This window comes from Callospermophilus lateralis, chromosome 2, assembly GCF_048772815.1.
Source record: "Callospermophilus lateralis isolate mCalLat2 chromosome 2, mCalLat2.hap1, whole genome shotgun sequence".
Lineage (NCBI taxonomy): Eukaryota > Metazoa > Chordata > Mammalia > Rodentia > Sciuridae > Callospermophilus > Callospermophilus lateralis.
In genome coordinates, this window is record NC_135306.1 from 149812197 (window position 1) to 149832227 (window position 20031).

General features: G+C 38.4%; 1 protein-coding gene across 4 annotated transcripts in view; it reads left to right on the top strand.

Moving 5' to 3' along the window:
* Positions 1 to 20031, top strand: part of C2cd3 (C2 domain containing 3 centriole elongation regulator) — a 135827-nt gene that overhangs the window by 97046 nt on the left and 18750 nt on the right. For 3 of the 4 annotated variants that reach the window (XM_076846648.2, XM_076846650.2, XM_076846649.2), the window contains 5 exons: positions 519 to 724; positions 8557 to 8690; positions 11274 to 11444; positions 14093 to 14313; positions 17107 to 18010. In XM_076846648.2, coding sequence (XP_076702763.2) covers positions 519 to 724; positions 8557 to 8690; positions 11274 to 11444; positions 14093 to 14313; positions 17107 to 18010 — 1636 coding nt within the window. Of the gene's footprint in view, positions 1 to 518; positions 725 to 8556; positions 8691 to 11273; positions 11445 to 14092; positions 14314 to 16775; positions 16897 to 17106; positions 18011 to 20031 lie in introns of those variants that run through there. The other variant, XM_076846651.1, reaches the window with a different exon arrangement.

The window sequence follows — 20031 nt, forward strand, 5'->3', positions numbered from 1 at the left end:
AAAGGAGCAGAACATTCTGTAAGAGGGGACTACAAATAGAGTAACCTGTGTCGGTTTTCCAGGGGATTGTCTTCTTTTTGTAATTTGTGTTCATTTGTTCTTAATTAGATATAATAAATATGTATATCTTAGAAAATTTGGAAAATACAGATAAGAATAAATAAGAAAATGCAAATCTCTTATAATTCCATAGTTTCAAAACTCACTGCCCTGAGGAAAATCACTGAGATATGATAACCAAGGGAAAAGAACAAGTGTTCCTTAAATTAGGGATATTTTCTAGTTATGTATATCATAAGGACAAGGCTCAACCCTGCCGTTTTTTCCCTCACCTTGCAGGAAGGGAATTCATAGCAGGCTCTTGTTACCAGCTCTTTCAACCTCATCATCTGTCTTTTTTGATGGCTTTGGAATCAATAAACTTCTGAAGTTGCCTGATCAACTTCTCTGTGCAGCCTCTAATCTCACTGGCAGGCTATGCCCAGCCAAGCTGCCCAACTCTTCTGTTTCTTCCACAGATGAAGAGAGGGTGATTGGCTTTGCCTCGGTGGACCTCTCCCCATTGCTGTCTGGCTTCCAGTTCATCTGTGGCTGGTATAACATCACAGACTTCAGTGGAGAGTGCCAGGGGCAGATAAAAGTTGCTATCTCCCCTTTGGAGAGTTTGATGCACTTCAAAGAAGAAAGACAAGCAAGGCGTGGGGTGGAGACCCCAGGAACACTGGTATGTATCCTGATTCACATCTAACTAGTAAGGGTCCTACTGAGCAAAGCCCATAAGATCCTGTACGCTGGTGCTTTCTGACTTATAGAACACATTATATTTTCGTATCTCATAACAACCTCCTGATTTTTTACCCCCTTGTCCCCTTTATCCCCTTCCCTCCCCTTTGCCCTATCTAGAGTTTGTCTAATCTTCCATACTACCCCTCCCAACCTCACTATGAATCAGCCTCCTTATATCAGAGAAAACATTTGGCATTTGGTTTTCTGAGATTGAATAACTTCACTTAGCATTATATTCTCCAACTCCATCTTTTTACCTGCAAATGCTATGATTTTATGCTCTTATTGCTGAGTAATATTCCATTGTATATATTTGTGTGTGTGTGTGTGTGTGTGTGTGTATCTCACATTTTCTTTATCCATTCATCTCCTGAGGGGCATCTAGGTTGGTTCCACAGTTTAGCTATTGTGAATTGTTCTGCTATAAACATTGATGTAGCTGCATCACTGTAGTTTTTAAGTCCCTTGGGTATAAACTGAGGAGTGGGATAACTGGGTCAAATGATGATTCCATTCCCAGTTTTCCAAGGAATCTCCATACTGCTTTCCATATTGGCTGCATCATTTTGCGGTCCCACAAGCAATGTATGAGTGTGCCTTTTCCCCCACATCCTCGCCAACACTTATTGTTGTTTGTATTCTTAAGTAGCTGCCATTCTGACTGGAGTGAGAGGAAATCTTAGAGTAGTTTTGATTTGTATTTCTCTGATTGCTAGAGACATTGAGCATTTATTCATATATTTGTTGATTGATTGTATATAACCTTCTGAGAAGTCTCTGTTCAGTTCCTTGGCCCATTTGTTGATTGGGTTATTTGGTTTTTGTTGTTGTTGTTGTTGTTTTTTTTTTTGATGTTTAGCTTTTTGAGTCCTTTATATACCCTAGAGATTAGTGCTCTATCTGATGTGCAAGTGGTAAAAATTTGTTCCCAAGTTGTAGGCTCTGTATTCACCTCACTGATTGTTTCTTTTGCTGAGAACCTTTTTAGTCTGAATCCATTCAATATTAATTCTTGAGTTTAATTCTTGTGCTATAAGAGTCTTGTTAAGGAAGTAAGGGCCTAATCCAATATGATGGAGATTTAGGCCTGCTTTTTCTTCTATTAGACTCAGGGTCTCTGATTAACTCCTAGGTCCTTGATTCACTTTGAGTTGAGTTTTGTGCATGGTGAGAGATAGGGGTTTAATTTCATTTTGTTGCATATGGCTTTCCAATTTTCCCAGCACCATTTGTTGAAGAGACTATCTTTTCTCCAATGTATGTTTTTGATGCCTTTGTCTAATATATGATTACCGTAATTATGTGGGTTAGTCTCTGTGTCCTCTATTCTGTACCATTGGTCTACCTGTCTATTTTGGTGCCAATACCATGCTGTTTTTGTTACTATTGCTCTGTAGTATGGTTTAAGTTCTGGTATAGTGATGCCACCTGCTTCACTCTTCTTGCTAAGGATTGCTTCATCTTTCTGGGTCTCTTATTTTTCCAGATGAATTTCATGATTGCTTTTTTATTTCTCTGAGGGTTGTCATTGGGATTTTGATTGGAATTGCATTAAATCTGAATAATGCTTTTGGTTGTATGGTCATTTTGACAATATTAATTCTGCCTATCCAAGAACAAGGGAGATCTTTCCAACTTCTAAGGTCTTTAATGTGCTTTAGTTTTCATTATAGAGATCATTCACCTCTTTCATTAGGTTGATTCCCAAGGTTTTTTTGTTTTGTTTTGTTTTGTTTTGTTGTTGTTTTTGAGGCTACTATAAATGGGGTAGTTTCCTCATTTCCCTTTCAGAGGATTTGTCATTGATATACAGAAATGTCTTTGATTTATGGTGTTGGTTTTGTATTCTGCTACTTTTCTGAATTCATTTACTAGTTCTAGAAGTTTTCTGGTGGAATTTTTGGGGTCTTCTAGGTATAGAATCATGTCGTCGGCAAATTGTGATAATTGGAGTTCTTTTTTTCCAATCTGTGTCCCTTTAATTTCTTTCGTCTGTCTAACTGCTCTGGCCAGTGTTTCAAGAAGTATGTTAATTAGAAGTAGTGAAAGAGGGCATTCTGTCTTGATCCAGTTTTTAGAGGAAATGCTTTCAGTTTGTTTCCATTTAGAATGATATTGGCCTGGGGCTCCGCATAGATAGCTTTTACAATGTTGAGATATGTTTCTTTTATCCCTAGTTTTTCTAGTGTTTTGAACATGAAGGGGTGCTGTGTTTTGTAGAATGCTTTTTCTGCATCTATTGAGATGATCATATGATTCTTATCTTTAAGTCTATTGATGTGATGAACTACATTTATTGATTTCTGTATGTTGAACCAACCTTGCATATCTGGGATGAATCCCACTTGATCATGGTGCACGATCTTTTTGATATGTTTTTATATTCGTTTTGCCAGAATTTTATTGAGAATTTTTGCATCTATGTTCATTGGACATATTGGTCTGAGTTATCTTTTTTTGATGGGTCTTGGCATGGTTTTTGGAATCAGGGTGATACTGACCTCATAGAACGAGTTTGGAAGTGCTCCCTCTTTTTCTATTCCTGAAATACATTGAAGAGTATTGGTATTATTTCTTCTTTAAAGGTCTTGTAGAATTTGGCTGTGTATCCATCTGGTCCTGGGCTTTTCTTGGTTGGTAGGCTTCTGATGGCATCTTCTATTTCATCATTTAAAATTGATCTGTTTATATATCATCCTGATTCAATTTGGGCAAATCAGATGACTCTAGAAATTTGTCAGTGCCTTATTTTTATTTTATTGGAGTATAAATTTTCAAAATAATTTCTAATTATCTTCTGTTATTTCTGTAGTATCTGTTATATTTCCTTTTTCATCACATATGTTACTAATTTGAGTTTTCTCTCTCCTTCTCTTCATTAGCATGGCTAAGGGTTTGTCAATTTTATTTATTTTTTCCAAGAACCAATTTTTTGTTTTGTCAGTTTTTTCAATTGTTTCTTTTTTTTCAATTTCATTGATTTCAGCTCTGATTTTAATTATTTCCTGTCTCCTACTGCTTTTGGTGTTGATTTGTTCTTCTTTTTCTAGGGCTTTTGGATGTAATGTTAAGTCATTTATTTGTTGACTTTTTATTCTTTTAAGGAATGAATTCCATGCAATGAACTTTCCTCTTAGTACTGCCTTCATAGTGTCCCAGAGATTTTGATACGTTGTATCTGCATTCTCATTCACCTCTAAGAATTTTTAATCTCCTCTTGATGTCTTTTGCAAACCATTGTTCATTCAAAGCATAATATTTAGTCTCCAGGTGTTGGAGTAGCTTTTATTTTTTTATTTTATCATTGATTTCTAATTTCATTCCATTATGAACTGATAGAATGCAGGGTAGTATCCCTACTTTTTTAAATATTTTTTTGTTTTTTAGTTTTAGGTGGACACAATATCTTTATTTTTATTTTTATGTGGTGCTGAGAATCGAACTCAGTGCCTCACACATGCTAGGTAAGCACGCTACCATTTGAGCCACATCCCCAGCCCCAGTATCTCTACTTTTTTATATTTGCTAAGAGTTGCTTTGTGGCATAATATATGGTCTATTTTAGAGTAGGATCCATGTGCTGCTGAGAAGTGTTAATACACAAAAAAGTATATTTGTTCATTGAGGATGAAATATTCTATATATGTCAGTCTTTGTTCAGCTTTTGTTTGGACGATCTATCCAGTGGTGAAAGAGATATGTTAAAGTTACCCAAAATTATTGTGCTGTGGTCTGTTTGACTCTTGAACTTGAAAAGAATTGGTTTGATGAACAAAACTGCTCCATTGTTTGGGGAATATAAATTTATTATTGTTATGTTTTACTGATGAATGGTTCCCTTAAGCAGTATAAAATGTCCTTCTTTATCCTTTTGATTAACTTTGGCTTGAAGTCTACTGTATTTGATATGAGGATGGAGATCCTTGCTTGTTTTCGTAGTTCATGAGAGTGGTATGATTTTTCCCAACCTTTCACCTTTAGTCTGTGGGTGTCTTTTTCTGTGAGATGAGTCTCTTGGAGGCAGCATATTGTTGTGTCTTTTTTTTTTTTTTTTTTTAAATCCAAGCTGCCTATCCATGTCTTTTGATTGGTGAGTTTAGGCCATTACATTCAGGGTTATTATTGACACATGATTTGTATTCCCAGCCATTTTTGTTTATGTTTGGTATTTAACCTGACTTGGCTTCTCCTTTGATTAGATTTTCCTTTAGTGTAATTCCTCCCTTTGCTGATTTTCATTGTTGTTTTTCAATTCCTCTTCATGGAATATTTTGCTGAGGATGTTCTATAGTGCGGGCTTTTGAGTTGTAAATTCTTTTAACTTTTGTTTATCATGGAAGGTTTTTATTTCATCATCAAATCTAAAGCTTAATTTTTCTGTATATAACATTCTTGGGGCTAGGTATGTGGCTCAAGCAGTAGTGCACTTGCCTGGCATGCATGTGGCCTGGGTTCGATCCTCAGCACCACATACAAAGAAAGATGTTGTATCCGCCGAAAACTATAAATATTAAAAAATTCTCTCTCTCTCTTTTTTTTAAGATTCTTGGTTGGCATCCATTTTCTTTCAGAGCTTGATATATGTTGTTCCAGGATCTAGTAGCTTTCAGGGTCTGGATTGAAAAATCTGCATATAATCTAATTGGTTTCCCCCTATGTGTAATCTGATTTCTTTCTCTCGTGGCTTTTAATATTCTCTCCTTATTCTGTATGTTAGGCATTTTCAATATAAAGTGACTTGGTGTGGATCTGTTGTGATTAAAAGTACATTTGGCATCCTTTAAGCCTCTTAAATTTGGTTTTTCAATTCATTCTTCATGTTTGGAAAATTTTCTGGTATTATTTCATTGAATAGTTTGCTCATTCCTTCGGTTTGGATCTCTATTCCCTCCTTTATCCCAATAACTCTTAAATTTGGTCTTTTTATGTTATCCCATATTTCTGGAATGTTTTGCTCCTGTTTTATTACCATATTCACTGTATTATCTACATTATTTTCAGTATTATATATTTTGTCTTCATTGTCTGAGGTCCTATCTTCCAAGTGGTCTAATCTGTTGATGATACTTTCAATTGAGCTTTAATTTGGTTTATTTTTCTTTCATTTCAGGGATTTCTGTTTGTTTTTTTTTTTTTTTTAGAACTCCTTATTGAAGTAATCTTTTGCTTCCTGAATTTGTTTATGTAGCTCTTTGTCAAAATGATCTTTTGCTGCCTGTATTTTCTCTCTTATATCATCCTTTAATTTGCAGAACATTTTAATTATATACATCCTGAACGCCTTCTCAGTAATTTCTTGTGCTGTTCTTTCCATGGATTCTGATAATGTGGTATCTTGATTTGTTTGGGACACTTTCTTCCCTTTTTTTTTTTTTTTTTCCTATTGCTTGTATTTCTTCCCTTCTAGCACTGTGGATCTAAGGTGTTACTGTTTTTACCTTATAGGCTTATAGTGCCCATGTAGGGATTCAGTATCTCTCCTTTGAGGTGAAGGACAATGTTATCAGTTCCTAATATAAACAGTGAACACCCTAAAAACAAATGTTTGGTATTAAGACGTTTACAGTTTGGTCACAATGTACAGAAATGGTGAATTCAGTTATTATCCACAGTATACTCAGTAGGTTTGTAAAAAGTTTACAGTTTCTGATGGAGGACAAAGAACCAGGAGGGAGGAGGGTAGGATGATATGCTGAGGAGGTAGGAGGTGAGGATATAGAGTTGTTATATCTTAGGAAGTGTTAAAGAGAAATCCAAAGAGGAAGATTAGTAGCAGGAGAAGGGAAAGGAAGTAATTTGGGGTAGACAAGTAAGTGGGAAGGCAGTAGAGTACATAAAATAAACACACATATATATGGAGAAAAATTAAAAATATTAAAATAGTAGCAATTGGTAGGATAAAAGAAAAAAATATATATATATATACACACAACACAGCTATAATATACTATTCAGACATCCCAGTCCTCAAAATCCTAATTCATGCAAAATACTTGGTTTCACATATGTTAGGGATGTGAGGGCAGGAGAATGGAGAGGTAGAGGGGGGAAAAAAAATCTTGAAGGAAGAAACAGGATTATTTTGGTTGGAAGTCCATGTCTTTCCTGCTTCCCTTCTCATCCAATAGGTGGGTTGTCTGTTGTTAGCTGGTATCTCCACCCTCAGGATGTCACTATGCTGGGGTAGTGGCCTCTGGGGAGAGGAGGGAGTACATGGCCAGCTGGAGTTCCAAACTGGGTGTTGCCTTCCACTGAAGAGGGTGATGAAGGTGGCCCAAGTTGGAGGCGCCTTCTTTCAGCAGTGGGCTGTCTGGTAGGGTGTGGGGAAGCAAGCAATGGCGTTGGAGGATGAGTTCAGAGATGAGCTCTGTGGTATGTGTGGCTATCAGCTGACTTCAGAGCCTGTGTGAAGTTCTTGGGTACAGGGAACAGGCAGGCTACTGCATGTAGGGGAGTCTATCCATTGCTGTAGAGTCCCAAGATGGTGGCCACCAGGGAGCCCCAGTTGATAGATGGGGGTCCACACAGGAGTAAGTTCCTGCGTGTGAGAACCTGCCGGGTGTTCTGCATGGGAGTGGCCTTGGTGATTTCTGCTTGGTGCTCGGTGGGTGGCCGAAAGTTCTGTGCAGGTGTGAATGGTGCCCGCTCAGGTACCCAGTAGTCCTGCATGGGTGAGTAATTGGGTGGCCGTGATTCCTGCATGGGAGCAAGAATTTTGCTTGCAGAGAAGCACTATTCTCACAACTTGAGTCCCAGGTCACTAAGCGACACAGAATGCTGCCTCCCTCTAGCCCACCACCTTGAATCTCCCCAAACACTTTTAAAGGGTGAATTTTATGCTCCATGAAATTTATCTCTGTTTTTAAATAAAATAAGATTAGTTGCAGTATAGAATTTGAAACCATATCAATTATTTTTTAAAAGTCTCTTACATTAAAATCATTGGTCTTTCATTTTAAAAAATAAGAAAGAATGGGAAAAGAGGAATAGGCAATAGTAAGTAGAGACAACTCTTTCAAAGAGTTCAACTGTTAAAGAAGAATTAAAAGAAAGAAATTTCCTAACTGTCCCAGATAGAGGAGCTCTGTTGAAGCAAAGACTTATGTTTTGTTCATGTCTTCTTCATGCATCCTTGGCCCAGGGTCTGGCACACAGAATAAATCAATACCTACAGAATGGATAAATGCATTAGAAAATGACCAAGGGTTCATTGGTCTTTATATATAGAAGATATTTTTTCTTCCAATCAACCCTAATAGTCATAAGACAAGAAATACCATAGCCAGGGCTGGGGTTGTGGCTCAGTGGTAGAGCACTTGCCTAGCATGTGTGAGGCACTGGGTTCGATCCTCAGCACCAAATAAAAATAAATAAATAAAATAAAGGTATTGTATTCATCCACAACTAAAAAAGAAAGAAAGAAATACCACAACCAGTTGGTCCTCACATATAAAATAAATACAAGATAATGTCCAGCCAGAGTTTACAAACTAGCTGGAGGAACAAGAGCATAAATATAGATAAAACAACAAAAAAGCAATCTGATGACATAGTCCATAAAATAAGGATAATAATAGTACCTACTTCATAAGATAATGTAAAGTTTAAATGAGAAAAATAAATGCTAATAGCTTAGCACAGTGCTCAACACATAGAAAACAGACTTCAGTGGAAATTCTTCTGAATAAATTTTACAAATTTATTTATGTACTGCTTTGTTCAAAGAGAGTTCATGGTAACCAGTGTACTATTTTTCTCATTGCTTTTCAGATCCCAATATATAATACCTTTTCCTTCCCTGCCTCTGATATGTATGCTGCATTCCCCAGCCGTATTGTAGAACATATCCAGGACCAGCTTGTTCACACCTCTTCAAAGGAACTTGATTTCTCCTCTCCTGGGAAGTGAGTAAATGTCTTGATGGGAAGAAGTGGGGTCAAAGAGTGGAAGTATGTGAACTGCTTGTCATATCTCCTTCATTAGAAGAAGAAATTAAAGATAGGATAAAGCTTTGCTGATCTCACAGTGCCCCCACCCCTAAACCTAAGATTTGTGAAAATAAAATTTCATAAGATAGGAATTAAAAGTTTACTCTTATCAAAAGTATTACTTTGTTGCAAGAAACACTCTTATCCTCAGAGGCCTTTAACATTTTGGGAGAAATATATCATCTTTCCCCTCCCAAAAATATGCAGGTTGTTTTACAGAGAGCCATTGGCCCATCCTTTTCACTAAGCCAACCATCATCATATATTTGATATCAGGGCTAGAGCATGTTCCATCTGGTCAGGAGACAGGCCCAACAGTAAGATTGCTTCTTTCCACTCCACTCCCTTCCAGACCCTAGTGGCTTCCACCAGAGAGTCTTTGCTGTGTCTTTCCTCCCACCTTAGGGAGGAGGCAAGGAGTCTTCTCCCACCACACTCACTCCAGAATAGCAATTAGTGAATTGACCCTTTATTCTAAAACACCCTCTCATACTGCTTACACACTCCAAGTCCTGTTCCTTTGGTAAGTAATTTTCTATTTGGTCACCATATGAAGAGATTCTCTTTTCTCTGTATAGAAAGAGCTATGTGTCTGTCAAATCCTAGATCCAAGGTTTAGATAATTCTTTTGTTATCTGTAAGTATTGTTTGACCATAATCAGTCAGAGACACATGGGTGGGATGAGAGTGTCTCTAATGTTCATTGTTTAGTAATTTGAAAAGCAAAAAGTTTAATGGTTTGCTTTTTTTTCACATAAAAATGTCCCTGTTACTATTTTACAAAGACCATATCAAAATGTCACATTCTAATCCAGCCATTCATCCAAGGGTAAACTGTAATTCCGTCTCTAACCACCTCACCTAACAGAAATCCAACTGTTTCTGACCCTTCCTTGTTCCAAGTCTTGGTGGTGAAGTGTATTGGAGATCAGACAGATTTGGAGTTCTGTCCTTTTCTCTCATTGATTATATGTGATCTTAAGCTAATTACTTAAATTCTCTGAGCCTTAGCCTTAATTTTCTTATTTGTTAAATGAAAGTAATATATTACTCAAGGGTTGTCATGAATAGTAAATGAGAAAAGAAACAAATCATTTTTACACGCATGTAATAATACATGTGACCCCAGCATGGTGGTGCATGCCTGTAATCCCAGTGGTCTAGGAGACTGAAGCAGGAGGATCACAAGACAACCTCAGCAAAAGCGAGTCATTAAGCAACTCAGTGAGACTCTGCCTCTAAATAAAATACTCAAAAGGGCTAGGGATGTGGCTTAGTGGTTGAGTGCCCCTGAGTTCAATCCCCAGTACCCCCCAAAATAATAATAATAATAATAATAATAATAATAATAATAATAATGTGAAACTCCTGGAGCAGCAGTTTCCAAGATTTTTATCTTTGTACTTTATTTATAACAGCCAGAAACTCTAAACAACTCAGGTGTCCATCAACAAATAGATGAACAGATAGCCAAATTGTGGTATATCCATATGATGGAATACTACTCAAAAATAAAAAGAAATGTATTATTGATAAACAACAAAATGAATCTCAAAATAATTATGCTGAGGAATAGAAGCTATAATAAAAGAATATGTTGTATATAATTCTATTTATATAAAATTCTAGAAGATGCATACTAAGATATAGTAACAGAAAACAGGTAAGTGGTTGTCTAGGGACAAGGCAAAGTGAAGAGAGAGGGAAGGAGAAAGAAATTACAAAAGGCAAAAAGAAACTTGGAAATAATAGATATGTTCATTATCTTGTGGTAATAATTTCCTTAGATGTTTACATGTGTTGGAACTCATCAAATTGTATGCTTTAAATATATAACATTTACTGTGTATTTTGGTTCTACCTTTGCAAAGCAGTGGTTCTCAAACATTTCCACTTCAGAACTCACTTTACTCTTTAAAATTATTGATGACCCCAAAGAGATTTGTTTATTTGAGTTATATATATCAATTTTTACCATATTATAATTGAGAAACTTTCAAAACTTACAAAATCAATTATATTTCTATACACCAGCAATGAATCATCAAAAATGAAATTTTGAAAAGTTTTATTTACAATAACACCAAATGAAAAAAAAAAATATAACAAAAGAAGTATTAAATGTATTCTGTAAAAACTATCATGTTTTATTGAAAGAGATTAAAGAGGATCTACATAAATGGGAAAATATCTCATATGTTTATAGATTAGAAGACTTAGTATTATTAGTATATGTTATTATTATTATCCATATTATCAGATCTGTTTTAGAGAAATCACTTCAGCTATAATTGTGGAGAATGGAAGAAGGTGGAATGGGTAAGACTGAAGGAAGGACTATTTGGAAGACTTTTGTGAACCAAGCAAGAGTTGATGTAACCAAAAATATAGTATTAGGGATAGATTTGCAATGCCATTTCAGGAGAGTGATTTTTTTTGTCACACTAGGAGTTTTCTCATGGGCTTAGAATTTATTTTGCTCCCATTTTCTCTGGACAGAAGTGGTACCAGTGGTACCACAAGAAGCCTGGCAACACGCCATGAAGAGCATGTGCAGAACATCCGCCGATTTCATGAATCCCTACAGCAAGGAGAGGCAATCTTGACAAGTGATGACAAACTGACCGCATCGCCTTTGTCCTCCCACACCTCCATTCTGACTTCTCTCAGGTGAGTCACTCTGCTAAGACAAGACACAAGAAAGCATTGTGATGCACAAAGTGAATGTCAGTGGCACAAGGCAATACCACCATCAGTTACCCCTGAGCTGGGAGATTTTTTTTTTTTTTTTTAATATTTTTTTAAAGAGAGAGTGAGAGATGAGAGAGAGAGAGAATTTTTTTAATATTTATTTTTTAGTTATTGGCGGACACAACATCTTTGTTTGTATGTGGTGCTGAGAATCGAACCCGGGCCGCACGCATGCCAGGCGAGCACGCTACCACTTGAGCCACATCCCCAGCCCCGAGCTGGGAGATTTAATAGAAGGCTCTTGTGCATGTTAGTATTGGATTGAACCTTTGGAGCCTCATAGGTATTCCTCATGGATGAATCTCTTAGTTTAGAGCCTCCCGCTACTTTAGAAAAGTAAATGATCCGCATATAAATATAGGAACTTTAGCTTAATAATAACCAGTCTCACATCTGCACAGCCTCACATCCTTTAAAGTTTATAAAGCCTCATCCTGCCCACTGTCCTTTTTTTTAAATATTTATTTATTTTTTAGTTGTAGTTGGGCACAATATCTTTATTTTATTTATTATTTTTATGTGTGCTGAGGATCGAACCCAGGGCCTCACACGTGCTAAGCGAGCGCTCTACCCCTGAGCCACAACCCCAGCCCCCTTTTTTTTTTTTAATATTTTTTTAGTTGTAGTTGTACACAGTTCCTTTATTTTATTTATTGTTATGCTGTGCTGAGGATGGAACCCAGCACCTCACACACCTCACACGTGCTAGGGGAGTACTCTACCGCTGAGCCACAACCCCAGCCCCCTGCCTACTGTCTTTATCTTCACAATCACTGGTTTCTTCCAGACCAGCTTCTGTTCTGGTAACACTTCCCTATCCCTTTCTTAGTTTAATTAGCATCTGAACCAGAGAATCACTGTGAGAATTGAAAAGGCCATCATAGATCAGCAAGATTGGCCTCAAAGTTATCTAGAGAGAAAGGTTAGTAAAGTGGAGGAATTTGGTTTCAGAATTCAATAGACTTGACCTCCAATGCTGGCTCTTCGTTTCCTGGTGGAAGAGTTGAACATTATTGCCTGATAATTTTAATGTGGGGTGATAAGAACTGTAGGTTTCCTGGCCGAGTAGACAGAGGAAAAGCAACATTCTGAATTAGAGATGGAAAAACTTAGTCACATTTGAACTGATCTTTGAAGGAAAAGGTTCTGTGTACCAAAAGAATATTATTATCAAGGCCAGATGCATGAAACAACAAGTCAGGTTTGGGAAGATACCAGCAGTGCAATTAGTAAAGTGTAAAGAGTAGGGCAAGTTCTATGGATGTCAGATCATGAAGGGCCTTGAGTATTAACCTAAGTGTTTGACTTTTAGAATAGTTTTCTCAATGGAAAGTGTTAGGGAAGGAAGGAGGAAAGTATAAAATTTGAGGGAAAAAAATATTTAAAGTGTTTTATATTTGGATAAAACTAACTTTTCCTTTAGTTGCACAATGCAAACTCAGAAAAGAAACATCGGCAACTTCTTTTTTGCTTAATGAGATATGTTTAAAAGGATGGAGAATTTGGGCTATAGAATTTGGGAAACTGCCTCAACTCATATTACAAAGAAGTAATGTGTTCAGATTCTCATCTCAGATTAGCAAGATGCTAGTGATCAAGGCTATTTAAGTTTAACTATTAATGGTTTGGTTGTACTTTATTGGGTTATTATCCTATTTGGAACCCACTTAAAAAAGAAACTAATTCACCCTAGTGCATTTTCTCTCAACCTCAACACTGTTGATATTTGGGCCAGATGTGTTGTTGTGGCGGCCAGTCCTGTACATTGTAAGATGTTTAGCATTCTTGGCCTATATCTACTACATAACAGTGGTGCCCCTCCCTCAGTTGTGACAACCAAAAATATCTCCAGATGTTGCCAAATGTCCCATGGGGGGCAAAATCACCAGGTTAAAAAGCCCTATATAGTGTTTCCCCAAAATCATTGTATCAGACTCATTTGAAGGCTTATTAAAATAACAAGTGATACAGTTTAAGAGTATGTAGCCCTCCAAATTGTCCTGAACCCATTTAGAAAGTCAAGCAAAGCTGGTTAGAAAAGGTCACTTGTTTAAAGGATCAGGAATGGTTATAAGGTAGCAAAGAACATTGTTGGCCTGGAGTAGGGCTTTTATTCTGTCTGAATAGAGGAAGTGAGTACTGGCATGATGGTTAAGAGTAGTTCTTTTTAAAAGGTTGCATTTTGGGGGCTGAGGTTATAGCTCAGCTTGCCTCACACTTGTGAGGTGCTGGGTTCGATCCTCCACACCACATAAAATAAATAAATAAATAAATAAATAAATAAATAAAAGATTTTGTGTCCATCTTTAAAAAAAAAAAAGGTTGCATTTTTCCAGATATCAAAAAAACATATTAACCAGACAGAAAGAAGCAGATATGTAATTGGCAGCAGAATCATAGTCAGAGGAGTAAAGGATGAATGGTGAGTTAGAGAAGTGAGAGGAATCTATATATTAATGGAACAATTGGGAGGTATTAAGGTCTTACATCAATGGTACATAAAAGAATCTCATAATCTCCAAGAGTGACCCTTTGTCATCTTCTCCTTTTTTTTTTCCCCCTTCCAGGAAGAATCTGAGTGAGCTAGATCAGATCCAGAAGTACTTCAGCCAGAAGCTCACCAAATCTTTTCTGCCTCTGAGCCCTCACACTCATACTGCCATCTTGCAGAGCCAGGAGAACCATGGGGACCATATTGGGCCAGAAGCCAGCACCCTAGACCCTGAGAGCCAGTGTATCCTGGAAAAATCCAACAATCTGGTGGTGCAAGTCAGCTCCTTAATCTCAGGTATGGCTCAGAGCCTTTCTTATTGAGTTATGGTCACTAGATGCCAATTCAAAAAGCATCTCAGTGTCTGCCCACTAACAAGTCCCTATGACGAAAGGCTGTATAACTTTTTCTTTTTTTTTTTTTTTTTTTAACCATCTTCCTTTTAAAAGAAGGGACATTGTAGTGTGGTGTAATATGGCACAGGAACATGGAGCAATGGAAAGAGCATTGGACTGAGAGGCAGGAGACCCAGATCCTTGCGGATTTCTGGAATATACTTGGCTGTTTGACCCTGAGCTTATCCTTTCCTTTTCCCTTCCTTCCCCCGACCCCAGGGGTGCTTTATGCTGAGCTCCATCACCAGCTCTTTTTCTTTTATTTATTTATTTATTTATTTTTATTTTTTTTTTTTTTTTGAGGCAGAGTCTCACTGTGTTACTTACTAAATTGCTAAGTTTGGCCTCAAACTTGCTATACTCCTGCTTTAGCCTCCTGTATCACTGAGATTATAGGTGTGCATCACCATACCCAGCTCCTTTCCCTTCTTACTTCAATTTCCCCAAGGAAAAAACAGAGTTCTTAAATTTGTGCCACTCTCTTTTTCAGAAAAGATCAACTATACAAGTATGTTTAAAATTCTAATTCTCAGAAGTCTGCATTTTTAACAAGGCGTAGTAATTCTAGATTTTGGGAATCCATATTCCATCCTTTAAAAAGCCCCTTAGAGCTCTGTTCTCACATTGGCTGCATATTGGAATTACTGAGTGGGTTTTTAAAAATCCTCCTGTGTACCATCAGACAAGAGTCTCTTAAGGGTGGAAACCAGGCATTAGCATTGTTTATAACTCCCTAAGTAATTCTAGTGTGCATTGAAGAATGAGACTGCCCTAAAACAAGAATTTTCCAAACTTGCCTGAGCATAAGAATTAGCTGGAGCTGGCCATTATGACACACACCTATAATCCCAGTGAGTAGAGAGATTGAGGCAGGAGGATTACAAATTTAAGGTCAGCCTCAGCAATTTAGTGAGACCTTCAGTAATTTTGCCAGATATGTCTTCAAAATAAAAATGACTGGGTGTGTAGTTCAGTAGTAGAGAGTCCCTGGGTTTAATCCCTAGCACCTCCCCCTAAAATATCATCTGGAACACTTATTTTAAAATAAAATTTCTGGGTCCCAATCCGTTCTACTAAATCAGGATCCAGGGTTAAGACCTAGAAATCTTGCCAGGTGCAGTGGTGCACACCTGTAATTATAGCAACTCAGGAGGCTGAGACAGGAGGATTGAAAGTTTAAGACCAGCCTCAGCAACTTACAAGACTCAAAATAAAAAATAAAAAGAGCTGGATATCTCAGTGGTAAAGCACCCCTGGGTTAAATCCTTAGTACCTGCCCTCACCACCCTTTAAAAAAAAAAAAAAACTGGAAATCTTTATCAGGCAAACTTTGGGGAACATTGAGAGATCTTCTAGGTCAGCATCTTTAGCCCTCACTTGGTGTCATTTTGCTCAAGTAAAAAATGTAGATTTCAGGCTGGGGAGGTAGCTCAATGGTAAAACACTTGCCTAGCATGAGTGAAGCCATGGGTTCAATCCCCAACATTACATGCAAACACATACACAAACACATACACACACACAGACACATACAATGCAAATTCCACACAGATATGAATAAATTAAGTTTTCTCTTCTAAAGGTAGTGAGGGTAAGCATATACCATGATTGATATCAGGTACAAACTTTCTTCCTCTCTACTTCTCCCAAGATGCCTAATATCACTAATCAAGACCCCAGGTATATGCTCCATGCTTGACTTCCACTTGCTTGGATATATTCACTCAACTTCTTATTGATCATCAACTACTCCAGATTCAATTCTATAACTAGTTCAAGTAGGATATGATGGTAGACAAGACAGTTATTGTCTCTGCCTTCATCAAGCTCACATTCTGTAGTCAGCCAGAGAAATTTCCCCCCAAGAAAGAAAGCAGAAGAACAAAACAAAAGGAAGGCTTGTTTGGGATAGAGAATGGAAGCAATTAGAAGAATCCTTTTAAAGGGTGTGTTAAAAGAGGAGACACGAGAATTGTAGGATTGAAACTAGAGGGTCTTGAAGGTAAACTTCTCTCTCTCTCTCTCTCTATGTCTATCCAGGGGATTGAATCCCAGGGCCACCTTGTATATTTTTTACTGTAATGTGTGAAATGGGTGGTGTTAATCACCATTTAAGATAAATAGCTTCAGAGAGGACAATTTACTCATGATTGCAAAGTTAACAAGGGACAGTAAATATTTGAAACCCAAGACTGACCAGCTCCAAAGCCTGTGCTCTTTCCAATACCCTGCCACCTTGGTTTTCTCTTATCTTGTGGTTGGTATATATTTTCTTGACTTTATTTTCCACATGAAATAGATAGTTTTAGTAACTGTTGTCAAATAGGTAAATAAGTAGATTCTCATTTTTGATTTTTAATATAGGTAATTACTGAAGTAAATGGAAGCATGAACATGCCTACCAGGACTCCCAGTTCCTGAAAATTCCTGAGCATGAGCAGATAGTCCTGAAAACGTTTCCACAGATGTATCCACAACTATAAATAGATTAGATTTTGGTCCTCTGATATTAGAATAAAGTACTAGAAATTGTACTGCCTTGAATATAGTTTTACTGACTCTTGGGTGGTTTAACTACTTTAAGGTTTGTTCAAAGTTGATTGAAAGGCTACCTCTGAAGCTAAAGGCCAATGTGGGAACCTTGAATTGTCTGTGGCCCTGCCTTGTAATAAGAGTGATATCTGTTGCTGTTCAGATCTGCAGACTATCACCAGGAATTCTCAAGCAGCTTTGACTTCTCACGGAGCCAGGAGTAGAAGCAAAGAGGTCACCAAAGTCCCAGATGCTCAAGACATAGAAGCCACCCAAGAACAAAGCACAGCTCCAAACAAGACATTGGCAAGAGCTGCGGCTGAAGGCACAAATTCCCCATCTCCTCCTGCTCTTGAAGAGACCTCAAATGGAGGAGGAATGTTCCATGAGTCCCTGGGAAATATGGTACCCATTATAAGTGAGGATACTGAGGCGGGCCCACTCTACAGTGATGAGGACTACGAAGAAGACCTTATTGAGCCCAGGACCCTAAATGAGATAACCACTGTGACAGACAAAACTAGCCCTTGGTCCAGTTTTATGTCAGACACAAGTGAGGTCATCAGCCCTCAGCCTCATGAGGTACGGAAGGAAAGCCCCTCCTGTCCTTCTCCAGAGCCTTCCCCTAGAGCAGAGGAGATTAAGGTCAGAAGTAGCTTTCTGTCTAGCCCAGAAAAAGCTATCAACTCTCTGCCTAGGCAGGGTTCTTCTACTCAAAGTGTTGCTTATGAAGATAGGGACTCTAAGACAGGGGTTGAACAGTCTAACTTAACCAGCCCTCACCTTTTCCCACACCTGAAGTGCTCAGGAATCCAACAGAGCAATACTTTTGTTGAATGGAGCTCATCACAGGCAAATCAGGACAAGGAGCCTGAGCCAGAGGCCCAGGCTGAGGATGGAGCTGCCTCCAGTGAGCTCAGTGACTCTACTGATAGCTTTGAGAAATTGTCTGTACACATAGCCTCCCAGAGCAAAAGGGAAGATAAGGAGCCACGCATTCACTGTGCTGACATCAGGCAGAAGCAGGTGACAACTGGATCAGAGGTGTCCACAAAGAAGAGCCTTCTGTATCCTTTAGCATTTCCCACATGTGGCCCCTTAAGCCATCTCCTAGCATTTTGGATGCTAGCATTAGGCTAGCCAAGAGTGAGTATGAGCAATGGCCACTCTCGTGGGATGCACTGGAGGGGCATGGGAAGACCCTTCAGAAGACTGGGATGACAGGTGCTACAAATCTACCATGACACCAGCCCTCCGAAGCATAATTCTTTGAACTGAGTTTAGGTGTTGGTAGCAGTCATAAGCCTGCCTACCTCATTTATCTAATTCATATGTTGGGTGTTTTGCCACTCGAAGGCAATGCTCAGGATCTTATTTGAAACAGAACTAGAGGGAGGGACTGTGAGTATAGATAAGGATATAGCATTTGCCTAGCATTCATGAGGCCCTGGCTTCAATCCCCAGCATAGGGGGAAGGAAAATACAGAAGTAGAAGGCGTAGGAAAAAAAAAGGGAAAGAGAGCCTACCATTGTTTGTTTGAGCATATACTATGTGCCAGGCACTTTATAGACATTTCAGGCCTCACAGTTCTTTTGGGTAGGTGTCATCTCTCTTACATGTAAGGAAGCAGGCTCAGAGTTCTAGTGACTTTCCTAAGAGGTAATTTAAAAAAAAAAAAAAAGCAAATGATAGAGCTAAAGTGAAGTGGGCACCATTGAGTTGGACTTGTGTAAGCCCCCAGAATAGATAGCACCTTTGATGGGAACACCTGACATTCCCCCCTCCCTCCTTTGAAACAGACCAGCAGGATACAGGGAAAGGAAACCCACTCAGCACCATCTGCAGCCTTCACATCTGCACCTAACCAGCTGTTCAGATCAGGTCACCTTTGTGTCCTGACAACAAATAAGGGATATCACAGGCTAGTTAGATGAAGCAGGACACTTCATTGACTAACGTCTTTGGTAGAAATCCAAAGGACTGATTTAATCCTCCTAAACCCAGCATTTTATTACCTGTGTGACTTCAGGTCTAACCTTTCTGAGCCTATTTCTTCTCATGTAAGAGGGAGGCAGTAATCTGTTACCCACCAAACTTTGAGCTCCCCAAATCAGTGACTTTTTCTTTTTCTCTGTTCTCATTACCTTGCATTGCACAGGGGAGGAGAATCAGTAAATACTAATTAAACTGTACTAACATAGTTTCACAAGATTATTGAGGAAATCAAATGGGTAGAGATATTCGTACATATCACACAGGTGTAACTTAAATCAGTTAGAGAAAAATCTAAGGGGTGGGAGAGTAGTCTCAAAGATTTAACATGGGAGGTGGCTGGGACCCGAGGACTCAGAGCAGACTACCTCCTGCTAAGTTTTTCCCAGCCTCACTCATCCTGGCTTCTGATACTTCTGCCCTCACAGCTTAGTTGTGCTCCTGATATGGTTATTGGAGGAGTTGCTATGTTTGTCCAGGTCCTCAGGCTGCTTGAATTCAGGCCTTCCTAACCATACACTCTCTTTTGCTCTGTTCATTTTTTTCCCAGCACTGGGGATTGGACCCAGGGGTACTGTATCACTGAGCCACATCCCAAGTCCTTTTTTTGTTGTTGTTGTGTTTTGTTTTGATTTCGTTTTTGTTTGGTTTTTGTTTGAGACAAGGTCTTGCTAAGCTGTCCAGACTGACCTTGAACTTTTGATCCTTCTGCCTCAGCCTCCTGAGTCACTGAGATATTAAGGTGTGTTTTGCAATACCTGACTCCATTCGTTCTTTAGCAAAATAAGTATTGCCAGGCCTGGTGCTAGGTAGTAAGGACAGATTTGAATCAGACCTTACCTCAAGTTCCCATTATCTAGTAGGATAATAGTTCCCATTATCTAGTAGGAGTCAGTCAGGTAAACAGAGTTTATTCATCCAAGTGTTATAGTGAGATGTGGAAGTAAGAAGAGGGAACTGCCACAACTCTGCTTGGAGGTATCCTAGTAGAAGAGACATGAGAGCTGGCTAGTAATGATGAATAGGCATTATTAGGCAGAGCCAAGGGAAAGTTCAAGCCAGGGCATTTTGTGTGTGCAGAGGCCTAGCCTGGTG